Genomic DNA, 12,557 nt, shown 5'->3' with positions numbered 1-12,557 from the left:
TCATGCATACCTTGCATGTTCTCCATCCAGGCTGCATTACAGTCTGGGTGGAGAACATGCCCAGGCTCTCTTTCCCTGGCTCGGCGCTGACCCATGGCACTCAGTCCAATCACAATGAAGCGTGGTGATTGGTCAGGGTAGCCTACATGTGCTTCCTGTTCCTGCCTAGGAGAGACACAGCAAGAAGACAGGAGAGACGCAGAGACAACGGAGGAGAGACACGGCAAGGAGATACGTTTTTATTCATCTTTTTTTACACCCCTCTCTGCCCCCCGCCCCACAACTGATAGGGACAGCTCTGCTCTAGCGGCAAACACAAAAAGCTGGAAAGTGACTCATAGTTACTTTACAGTTATAATTTCAGTCATAGGAATCTCAACCTCATTTGAGAGAGTGGACATTCGTAAAAGTCACTCTTTACTATGAAATGGCAATATCAAAAAATTGGCGATGAGTACAGTACACTACACATGCATACTTGTGAATCGGGACAAAATAAATCTAATAGTAAATACAGGTTTTAGTTTTTAGAACATGTGTATCGTTTTTATAGCCAGCAGATGGTGGTGTTGTACCATAGATATTCTAACATGAGTTACAGAAGTAACTGTCAGTATGTTTGCAAAAGCGAAACAATCATTTCTAACAGCCCTGAAAAAAGTATTAGAAATAAATGTAACCTTAGGAAGAGTTCAATACCAGAAGCACAGGATCCATGTCAGCAACATGATTGTGTGGGGCACACAGTATACTGTCAGGTTGACGTTTACATTTAAAACAAAGAGTGTGGGCCATGGAAGACTATTTGAAACTTTGCTGCTTTTTAGATAGAGCAAACCTAATTCACAGTTATATAACCCATGGAAAGCTGTAAGTAATGTACCCAGCCGAGGCGAAGTTGATTGACTTCAGTTTGGGGAAAAGACTATATGATCTGGTGTATTAAAATGAAACAGTTCCAACATGGAGACAAATATGGACCAATTTTGGTTACTGAAAATGAGGTGTCGATTGGCATATGGCAAGCAACTCTGGGTCGTTTAGGATGCCTATAGCTCAGGCGCGGCCGGTACAGGTAAGAGCGGTGGAGTGGCAGGGCGATGGGGCGTGGGGGCAGTCAACAGACGATGGGATAGAGAAAATAAAAATGAACTAAACCATTTAGCTTGCGCTTGCCACTTCGCCGAGTCGGCGAGTGCAAGGTAAGTGGTTTGATTTATTCATTTTATTTTTCCTATCCCGTCGTCGGTTGACTGCCCCACCCCACCATCCCACTGTTGCTACCTTTACCGTCCGCGCCAGCAATAGCTGTGTTGTTTGATGCATTTAGCAATCCCAGTGACATATTTACAAGCCCCTACTGCCACCAACACGTCGATTTTTATTGGCGCTCTGGTGGCGTAGCACCATTTTTAATATTTACGAGGTGGCGCTAGGCCACTTAGCGTTGCTTAACAACACCTTGTAAATATGCCCCTTTCCGCCGCAGTCCTCTATGGCAAAAGGTGTTGCTGTGTGCGTTCCACCGAACCACCCACCGCTTTTTGACGCTGTGCCAGATTTACACGGCGGTGTAAATCTGTGGCAGCGCCAAAAACTAACACCATGGAAGAACAGGGGTTAGAATGGTGTACAAGGAGAAATGCTTTTATTTCTCCTTGTTTTTGCTTCTTCTATGTGTGCTGTATTCTAGAGCACCCCTAGGAAGAGCAAAACACCATGACTGAGTGTTTATGTGCAGGAAGGTGGCCCTTCCTGCACATAAACAATCATTAAATAAGGACGTTTTGCTACTTCTATGTGTGCTGCAAAATCACACACATAGAAGTAACAAATCGCCATAGTGGATTGTTTATGTGCAGGAAGGAACATTTTCCTGCAAATGAACAATCATTCCCTGCAAGGGTGCCTCCATTGATACTAGGCAGCTAATGTTAGTGCTGGAGAAAACACAGGGGTGTGCCGTATTGTAGTAAATACGTCACATCCCTTCGTTTAGAAAATGTCGGAGTGTGGCTCTGCCAAATTTGGCGCAGCTCCCCGCTCCAACATTTTCTAGTAAATATGCCCCCCAGTTAAACCACAAAATTAGGAGATGCTGAGCGAGCCCACAAATCAAACACCACATGCTGGCCATATGCGTTCATTCAAACGGTTATGAGAAATTCCCTGGTCAAATGAAAGAGCTTCTCACATCACTCAACTGACGGTCCGCGCTCAGTAAAATGCACACGGAAATTAATCAGTCAGATTAACTTGTTGGACGAGAAAAACCTGATGTTTCCTAATTTCAGGGGAAAGTATTGTTATAAGTGCTCAAAAATTGACACTATGGTTGAACAACTGATTCTTGATTTGCACCTAATTTTGCTTTCAAGTTTGATGGCACAATAGATTTCTTTCTTTAATGTTTAGTAAAATACTTACGACAAAAGCCAGCATTCCTCCATTCAATGCAGATATTGAATTTGTGACACATGGATGCATAGGTGGACAAAGCAATACAGGGACTCCGTAGGTACTCTACGTCCTGAACCCACAGTTCGCAAAAGAATTCTGGTGGAACCTACATGAAAGAAGAGAATCACATGGCTACGTAACGAAATATGTTTGACACAAAATGTTTAATTTATTTTCATCTTTTTTTTAGGTAAACAAAACTGACATTTTTGCGATCCTCTCACAATTTTTACATTTTTCAAAACGGGTCACTATTTGAGTAAAGCAAGTTGTCATTAAATCTATGGGTGTCATTTTTATTCGAGTGAGCATTCTGCCATGAATTGGTGGCACTCCTACACCACCTAACACGTTGGCCCTCATTTATGAAGTTTTGGCATAGGGCAGTGCAGCAAGTTACCTTCTTCAAAGTGCGAGTGCAGGAATGCACTTGATTTATCAAATACGGTGCATTCCTGTCCTTTCCCCTGCGCTGGCGCCATTTCAGCAGCCTAGCTCCAATGCTGTCACCCTTGCACCTGTGTGTTGCAAACAGTGACTCTCTGGTGGAGCAAGGGGCTCATTAATATGCCCTGTAGTTTCCACACCTTTGGGAACTACTGAGATTCCAATGGTGGAGCATAACCTGGCTCTGCTATCAGGAAACCTTGATCCAAAGGCCCGTCCGCTCCTGGGCTGAAAGGTCACAGTGTCTAGCCCACCCAATTTAAGGCCTGTCATCTGCTACTTGAGTTACCTTCTGGGTCTTTCAAGACAGGTGTGGCAGGTCTGGTTTGGGGAAAAGTACAATGCCTCCATGTGCAGGGAGAAAGATTCATTTAGGTTAATACCATGTATTTAATTTTTTTATACAAACAAGCGTCGACTTTGGGAATTAGTCTAAAACAAAAAGAATACAGAGGAATGAAAAAAGTGGCACTCACTCAGCATTGAGCCCTACCAACAGCGCATCCCTGCACCACTGTATGCACTCTGGACAGACAGATCTCCACCATGCAGACAGAGATCTCTAGATATAGCGGGCAAGGTCTTTTATTGACTTGTAGGCTTGAAACACGCCGTCTAAGTCGGCAGATATAGGGAAACAGGGAAACAATAAAATCGAGCGGGACCTTGGTAGATGACCACATAGTTATTTTGACATTACATATTGCAGCACTTTAAAATACATTAGATTCCATACATTGTTTTTTATAACAGCTTCAACGAGGGAAAAAAGCTACTGAAACCACAAAGATAGCTATGGGTTACAATTTTTTGTATTCAATCCATAAGGAAAACAAATGTACAATAAATTGCTGGTGTACTGTGGACGACACAGTGCTCATTGCAGAGAAGTGCAAATGAGGAAATCATGCAGGACTGTTTTTCTAAAGAATCAGTACTGACTCCAATGTTTTAAAGACAAGTGGCACATGAATTTCAAGAAGCAGGCAGTCAGGTACCCAATAGTGACCAAATTTGGGAACTGCATGTCTAAAGTTCCAGAAGCAGTTGTTATGCGAAATGTGCTGCAACCATCCAAAGAATGGATGCAAATTAGCCCTAAGTGACGTTACTAGGGCCCTCTGACAAATTGTACGTTTTTTCCTTTTCTCACTCATTGTTTCACAGAGCATGTCGTAATTTACCACTAGATTAATGCCAGCTTATTTGTTGAAGTTTATCACTCACAGACACTAACTCTGAGATCCTTCACAAGTATGACTTTATCCAGATGATGACCCAAAAACTGTTCCAATAGGTCGAACTGTCAACTTAATTCAAGTGGCATAACAACTACATTTGGATCTCACATCTGTGATGCTCTGTCCTCGTGTTAATGTCTATGAATACTGATGTAAACGTCTGTGTGCCCAAGTGTTCATGTGCAGTCTCCTGGCCTTAGAATTTGTGTCTCTCTGTGCAGTGTCCAAGTACTTTTCTATCAGTCTGTGTCAGTGACTCTCTCTCCTTGTCTCCCTGTGTCTTTGCCTGTATCTGCCAATACATGTGTCTGTCCATGTTCATATATGTGTCTCTCCTTGCTCTTTTTGTCCCTGCATGTGTCCTTCTGTGCCCCTGGTATTGGTGCCTGTGTCTCTCCATGTCACTGCCTCCCTGGGTTCATGTCTTCCTGTGACCATGTGCACTGAGGGGCATATTATCAAGAACAGGCGATACAATTATCGCCGCTTTATTGTCAGGAAACTGATGCTAAAGCTTCGATAATGGGCTTGATAATAGGCCCCTGTGAATTCCCATAGCAGCCCAGGTTAACACCAGAACCTGGGCTGCTATGGGAATTCACAAGGGCCTATTATCAAGCCCATTATCGCCGCTTTAGCTGCAGTTTCCTGCCGATAAAGCAGCAATAATTGTATCGCCTGTTCTTGATATTATGCCCCTGAGTTCTTTATAAAACCCTTTGGCGAAAGCACAATATGAATATCGGCTTATCAATTCTCCTGTTTTGACAAGCTTAAAGTGGTCGGCACATTGATTAACACTCATTTATCGATATTCCATAAAAAGCAGCAGGATCTTATACAATATTGCCAATGCAGGAACCCATTTCATTCTCATCAATAATTGACCATATTGATCCATGATACCTTCATTGGGAAAAGGAACAGTTTGCAGTTCAGAAAATATGTATTTCCAGGACAAAGTTTGCTATTTCATTCCAAAATTAGTCAGACTGTAGTCAGGGCAGGTTATTTAAACCACCTTTGTGGAACAGAGCAGCCTCTGCACATGCTGGCACGCCTTGTCCACCTGGCTCCCCGGCTACATCCTCACTATGTTGGGTAAAAAAGGGTGAGAAACAAAGCTAAATTCAGTCAAAGAGTGTATGATGAAAGCACCTACATAAAGTGGAACTTAAAAGAGGTCCAGGCACATATCTGATCATTCTCCAAAGAAAACGAGAATGAAATGGTAACTAGAAAAGAAAGGTGCAAGGATATCTTACTTGTGTGACGAAGAACAACTTTAAGGGAAGGCCCCATAACCAATTTACCATCAGTAGTCCAAGCGGCATACATCCACCCCTCATCCTTCTGTCTGTCTTTCCCTCCGTGCATTTTTCTATTTATTGCGTGCTTTCTGTGGTTTTAAATTGCATCAGTGTATATCAATATGTGTTTTGTTTACATGCATGTTATCTATATCCATTTGTATATATGGGTAGATATATGTTTGTCTGTGTGCCAGTGTATCTAATGGCAAGTATGCACAAGTGTCTGTATGTTGGCTGATAATGTGTTGCCTGTGTCACTTAGTGCCAGTAGGTCTCTGGCACTGCCTGTATATATATCGGAACTCGGTCCCATTCCCACCCCTAAAGAACACACCTGCAACCTCAGCTTCATAATGGACAGCAAACTCTCCATGAAAAGTCAGTTCAATGCCGTCTCCTCAGCCTGCTTCCACACTCTACGCATGCTCAGCAAGGTCTTCAAATGTCTCCTCATCAGCACTAGGAAAACTGTGACATAGGCCCCTCATCACCAGCCAGCTCGACTATGGCAATTCACTCTATGCAGGTACCTTCACCGAACTCATGAAAAGACTCCACAGGATCCAGAACACAGCAGCCAGACTGATCCTCAACCTGTCTTAAAGGACCCACATCACCCAGCACCTGAAAGACCTCCATTGACTCCCCATCCAGAAAAGATGCCAATTCAAGGTTCTGACACACACTTAAAAATACCTCCATGACCAAGGACCCACCTACATGAACCACCACCTGAATTTTCACCGACCTCCCAAGAACCTCAGCTCTGCTCACTTCACCATCACACAGATATCATGCATTCATCGCAGCTGCTCCGGAGGATACTCCTTCTTCCATCTCACCACCAAGTCCTGCAACACCCTTCCCCTTTTGCTCCACCTCCGTACTTCACCCTCGCTGACCCACCTCAGGAAGGGACACAAGACCTGACTCTTCACCTGACACCCACAGCACAGCGCCTGGATACACTCTCGGGTGTTATGCCACACTATGTAAGTACCGCTTGATTGATCGCTCAATTTATATATCCAATGGTCTCTGTACCCAGATAAGTGAATGTCTGTTGGTCCTTGTTCATAGGAACTTGTGGGTCTGTCGCTGTTTATGAATGGATAACTATGGGTATGCTGGCTTCTTTTACCAGGTAGCTGTGGGTTGGTTTCCCTTTCTTCATTGGTTCCTGTATATTTTCATGCATACATGATGTGTTATATATGTGTGAACTCGTTCATGTCTGTTGTGCATCTACGCATGCAGGCATGCTTGTGTTGTGCACTGTGAATGTGTTCATGTATGTTTTGTAAATTTGAGTGACCATACTGAACACAACTTTCTGGTTTTATCAATGCTTTTTTGTTTCAATTAATTATAGCACATCAGATTTTCCTTTTACCCACACATGTCTTTTTTTCAACATTCTTTAGCAAAGAGAGTCAAAGTAGTGAGGAATTGTACTTAGTCACTACCCATTAAACAGTTTGTTCAGGCCAAAAGGCTAAACATTTAATGTGTTAAAATGTGATGTATAAACGAATGAATAAACATTGTCTTGTTAATGTAGTTCCTAGTATTACATGCGTTAACAAAGGCTCCCATCGTCCTTCCGATGTAGGGAACAGTTTTTGAATGAATTTAGAGCCAGCATCAAGGATACACACTTCCAATACACTTGGTACCCGCTATAAACCCACAATTGTCTATTTTAAGAATAATTATTAAAAACAGAAAGGCTATCCCTTCTGTTTTTCTGACGCACTGTTCACATAGTGTAATTTAGCTAGTGTCAGTATGCTTTTAAGTTTGTAAAGGTACATACATAAGAGTGGCAGCCGCTGAAGGCGGGGTTGGCCAGCATCATCAAACACTCCGAGCAGTCCTCGACTGAGCAGTTGGCATCCCGGTGCCTCTCCTTCCCCACATACTTCAAGGTGTAGGGCAGGAGCCAGCTGTCCAGAAAGGTTATGGGGTTATCCACCGGACTCAGAACATTTCCATTAGGCAGCACTAGGTCGTTCGTTAAATTCCCATCACAGAGACCTGCGTTCAATCACATAAAAACACGACATTGCAATGTAAAACAGGAGCAATAATTTATAATTATTCCTTAAATGGCGTGATTCCACCTGTGCAGTCTTATTTCATGTCGCATCATTTTTGTACTTCTATTATACTAATGACAAATCGTATGCTTTTATTGTAATTACAAAAAATACTTCGAACTGTAAATGCAAAATAAGGTGAGGTAAACACAATCTAAAATGTTAAAAAAAACTAATCTAAAATCAGAGATGGAAATGCAACGTAACTTAGAAGCGTATCAAAGTTGGGAAGATTCATGATCCTATAAACTGAAAAGTGATATATGGTGTTTGGAAAACGATACAACAAAGGACTGTCATATTTCGCCAACACATAAATCATGTGTTCAATCTCTACTGTAAGGTGAAGCATAAAAACAAACATACCCCATGGCTATCATTAGGTGTGCGGAGTGTATTATGTTATTTCTTACCATTTCTAAATGTGGCAAGCGATTTACGATGTGCTGTTTTGTCATGAGCAGTAGCTATAAACAAAGGTACTTAATCGTCAATAGAGATCAAAGGGTGAAATCCAAATCCGCGCAGTGTGATAGAATGACGATACCTAAGTTTGTGAATATGTCCCTAGTTCCTCCTCATGTAGTATGATCTGTGAGGCATTGTATCCTCAAGCAAGTTATGCTGTACTGTGTTAATCAATAATTAAATGTGAATCTGTGTTTATTAATATATACACATATATATATATATATATATATATATATATATATATATATATATATATATATATATATATACATATATTCACTGAAAAAAATATAGGTTTCAGGGACGTTATAGTTAGTTGGAGATTTCACTCGTATTAAACCATAGAAATTCGGCCGTTATAGTTAGAAGACCTAACTATAACCCGCGCCCCCGCAATGCACTGCTGATGACATCACATATTACATCACTCATGACATGCTCAGTGACATCACTGATGACATCACTGATGAAATCATCCAGTGAATGGGTGTTTCCGTAAAGTATATAAATATGTTTTTTATATATATATATATATATATATATATATATATATATATACATATATATATATATATATATATATATATATATATATATATATGCGGTAACCAACCAGAATGGAGTAAAGTGCATAGTGCAATAGACATAGTCAAAATACTACGTAATTTCATTATTGCCATAGGTCGCGCACTAAACAGTTACACCAATGTTAAAAATTAATTGTTAAGAGTTTGACAGTGTTGGAATAAATCCCCCTAACAGATCACATAACAAATGTTAGTATGCATATCTTGAGGTGTGTATATGCACACATGTTGATTACATGATAGCCGGATAAATCCGTTAGTAAAATCAGGCACATTCAGGTGAAATTAACATGAACAGACAAAAATTATGTATAGTTATATGAAGATGTAAATTAAGCAGCAAGAATATCAAAGCTGTTGTCTATGTATGGATAAATCCCTATACTATCTATTAAACGCAATGTCAATTTAACAGATGCACATATTTGTCTGAGCTGATGGTGAAATACCTACACCTTTAAACCAGGAAACCTGATCATAAGATACACTTGGATCTGATTAAAAACAATTGGCTAGCTGTTAACCCACAATGGTTGGATAACCGAAATTACTAAATAAAGTGCAAGTGAATATGATTAAAATCAACGAACAGATTCTAAATTGATTATAAACATGATCATGATGTATAGTATATTATAATCTAATCTGTCGACAAACGCAGTAGGGTCACCAGGTGAAATAATAATGACATGGGCACATGTATCCCTAGACAGACCACTGGCCAAGCTGGAAGTACTGAAAAAAAAACCATGTTGTGGAATATCTAAAGGAGATGCATGTTATAAAGCCACAAGGAACAAATCACTGGAGATAAACTGTACAGAAAGCAAAACTATAGACAGGTGTAAAAATCTTCTGATGCATTTAACCCATTGGGAAATTTGCTATCTAGCATGAGAACATAGCGTGTTTCCAATCTTCTCAACGCTGCTTCCCTGTTACCACCCCTCCTCATAGGTGCAATAGTGTCTATGGCATAATATTTTAAGAGAGAGCTGTTGCTGTTATGCTTCTCTCTAAAATGCCTAGCAACCGGGTATGCTGGGTCGTTAGACTTTATGGCCCGTAGATGCTGCAGGACCCTTTTATGCACCTGTAATTTGGAACTGCCCACGTAACGCAAGCCACATGGGCATTCCAAAACATAGACACAGAATTCACTTTTGCACGTGATTTTTTTCTTGATTTTACATGGGGTGTCTGAAAATGGAATGCAATACTCGGTCTTATTCACCCCCTGAATACAAGCTTTGCATGAAGCACATTTTCTGAAGCCTCTGCTCCCTGCCAACCAATCTTTTTTATTCACTAACTCAGGGCTGGAACTTACTAGTGCGTCCTGTAAGGAAAAGGCTTTTCTATACGTAATCGTAGGTTTTTTGGGCATGTATTTGCCTATAACGGGATCGCATTTGACCAGACCCCAATGCCTATTTACAATTTTTCTTAACGCACCATGCTGGTTGTTAAAGGCCCAAATGAGTCTGGCAGGTTGTTGTGTTGGGGTCGTGGTGGAATTACATGTCCCCCTATGTTCAAGGGCTACAGAGCGGGGTATGGCATTGGCTTTCCTGATGGCAGCCAGGATCACCTTTTTGTCATATCCTCGAGCCAGAAATCGTTGTTTACACTCTTCCTGGGCTTTGTGATTCTGTGCTTCAGTGCTGCATGCTCTTCTGATCCGCAGCATTTCCCCATAGGGGATGCTACGGATCAGATGGGGAGGGTGGTGGCTCTGTGCATGGAGCACAGTGTTGCCAGCCGTAGGCTTTCTGAACAGAGATGTTTGAATTTCTCCATTAATGATATCTATGGCAACATCCAAAAAGGTGGCATGTGTGCTGCTGATATCCGAGGTAAATGACAAGTTGTAATTGTTCTCGTTTAACTTGTCGATAAATTCTGTGGCCTGCTCGGTGGTTCCTTTCCAGATCATGCATACATCATCAATGTATCTGAACCACCGAACAATGTGATTCCTACAAATCTCCGAGTGTTCGCCACTGAGGACCTGCCTCTCCCAGTACCCCATGTGAAGACAGGCGTAACTGGGAGAAAAACAAGCCCCCATGGCTACACCCCTGACCTGCTGGAAATGCTGTCTATTAAACATAAAGTAATTGTTGTTCAAGCAGAATTTTATCATTGATAACAGCATTTTGTTGTGTTCTGCCAAGACAATCGGACGGAACCCCAAGTAGTAGGCCACTGCTCTGAGACCATCCGCATGGATGATGCTGGTATATAGGGCAGAGACATCAAGTGTTACGAGCAGGTATGATGGATCCCACTGAACAGTGCTTAGTTTTCTTAAGAAGTCACTGGAGTCCTGGACATAAGAGGGTAATCCTAACACATATTCCTGCAAGTATGAGTCCACGTAGATTGTAGTATTCTCTAGCAACCCCCCACATGCAGAGATAATGGGTCTTCCGGGGGGTTTCTGCGAGTTCTTGTGGATCTTGGGGATCAGGTAGAGGACGGGCATAATGGGAAAATCATTTTTTAGATATTTAAGTTCATCCATGCTTATGAGACCTGATGACCGCCATCCCATGAGCAATGAATAAAATGTACTTTGGGCATCCCTAATGACCGCCAGATCACAGTGTTTGTAACAGGAGATATCATTCAACTGGGCAGTCGCCTCTTCTAAGTACAAGTCCCTTGCCCACAAAACAATGTTGCCCCCCTTGTCTGATTGACGGACAATCACATTGCCAGCCTTTTGGATCTTAGCCACCAAATCAGTGTATTTTTTGTTGCAATTATTTTTGTAATTGTTGTTCCTCAATATCTGTGAGTACAGTGTCTTGATATCGTTTACAATGGCCTCCTGGAAGATATCTAGATTGTCGTGCAGCATCTGTGGAGTATATGTAGATTTTGGCTTGAATTTTGTGAGGTTACCTGTGGTTTTGCCAGATTGGGAAGCACTATCGACATCCGTTGGTTGTGACACAAACTGTTCTTGTCTTAGGCTCTCCATATCTTGAACGAGTGGCAAATCATGAACACTTAATGTTGAGCTGTCATTGGTGTTGCTATCTGATCTAACCTCCTGATTCCTGGGTTTATTATTCAAAAAGTGTTTTTGTAATTTAAGTTTCCTTGTGAACTTAAATAAATCGATTCTAGTGTCCGCGTAATTAAAATCTCGAGGCGGACAAAAAGATAAGCCCATAGATAATGTTTTAAGTTCGGAATCTGTGAGATGTAAGGAGGTTAGATTGATGATAGAAAAATTGGACACACCTGTTTGTTCTATGGTTGTTTCTTCTTCTTGTTCCACTGTTTTTTGTAGGGTTTGCTTTTTGGAGCCACGTCTTGCTCTGGCTTTTCGGCGCTGTCGTCGTTTGGCGCTGGGGTTTTTGCTGCCTTTTGGCGGTTGATTCTGGGGCGTAGTATATCCCTTTTGTCCTCGTTCACCATTTCCATCTCCTGCGCCATCGTGAACCGGGTAAACCCCAACCCCGACCGGGTTCTCCCTCCTTCATATTCAGAGCCGCTGTCTATATTGGAACTTAGATCCGCATTTGATGAGCTGGCTGATGATGTGGCCCGTTGGGCTCCTTGTTCCTTGGGAGGCATCATGCTTTTTGGTGGCTGGGACGCTTTCCTGGCGTCATACTTCCGTGCAAATGTAAATATGCGACCTTCCAGATAGTCTGTTTTGTCCCGCTGAAATTTGTACTGTTTGCGCTTTATGATGATGTCCTCCTCCTTCTGGACACGGACCATCATTTCCTCTCGGAGTTTGGTGCTTTCTGCCAACTTGTCAGTACTTAATTCCTCAATCTCGAGGTTCAGCGCATCAACTTGATTCTGTATTTTCAAGCGGTCCAACTCAGCATAACGGACTAGTATTTGCACCAACTTCCTCGAAGACTCCAAATTGCACTCCGCCCACTCTTTGAGCATCTCCGGGTCAGGTTGGTC

The 12,557-nt window shown here is 41.9% G+C and overlaps 1 protein-coding gene across 1 annotated transcript in view; it reads right to left on the bottom strand.

The window, feature by feature from the left end:
* OTOG (otogelin) overlaps window positions 1-12,557 on the bottom strand; it is a 1,187,449-nt gene that overhangs the window by 331,755 nt on the left and 843,137 nt on the right. The window contains exons 39-40 of the mRNA XM_086954148.1: window positions 7,278-7,498; window positions 2,428-2,566 (exon numbers count right to left, since the gene is read on the bottom strand). Of these exons, the coding sequence (XP_086810274.1) occupies window positions 2,428-2,566; window positions 7,278-7,498 (360 nt within the window). The remainder of the gene's footprint in view (window positions 1-2,427; window positions 2,567-7,277; window positions 7,499-12,557) is intronic.

The sequence above is a fragment of the Lissotriton vulgaris genome, chromosome 2_1 (assembly GCF_964263255.1).
Source record: "Lissotriton vulgaris chromosome 2_1, aLisVul1.2, whole genome shotgun sequence".
Taxonomy (NCBI): domain Eukaryota; kingdom Metazoa; phylum Chordata; class Amphibia; order Caudata; family Salamandridae; genus Lissotriton; species Lissotriton vulgaris.
This window is presented reverse-complemented; position numbering and strand designations above follow the sequence as displayed.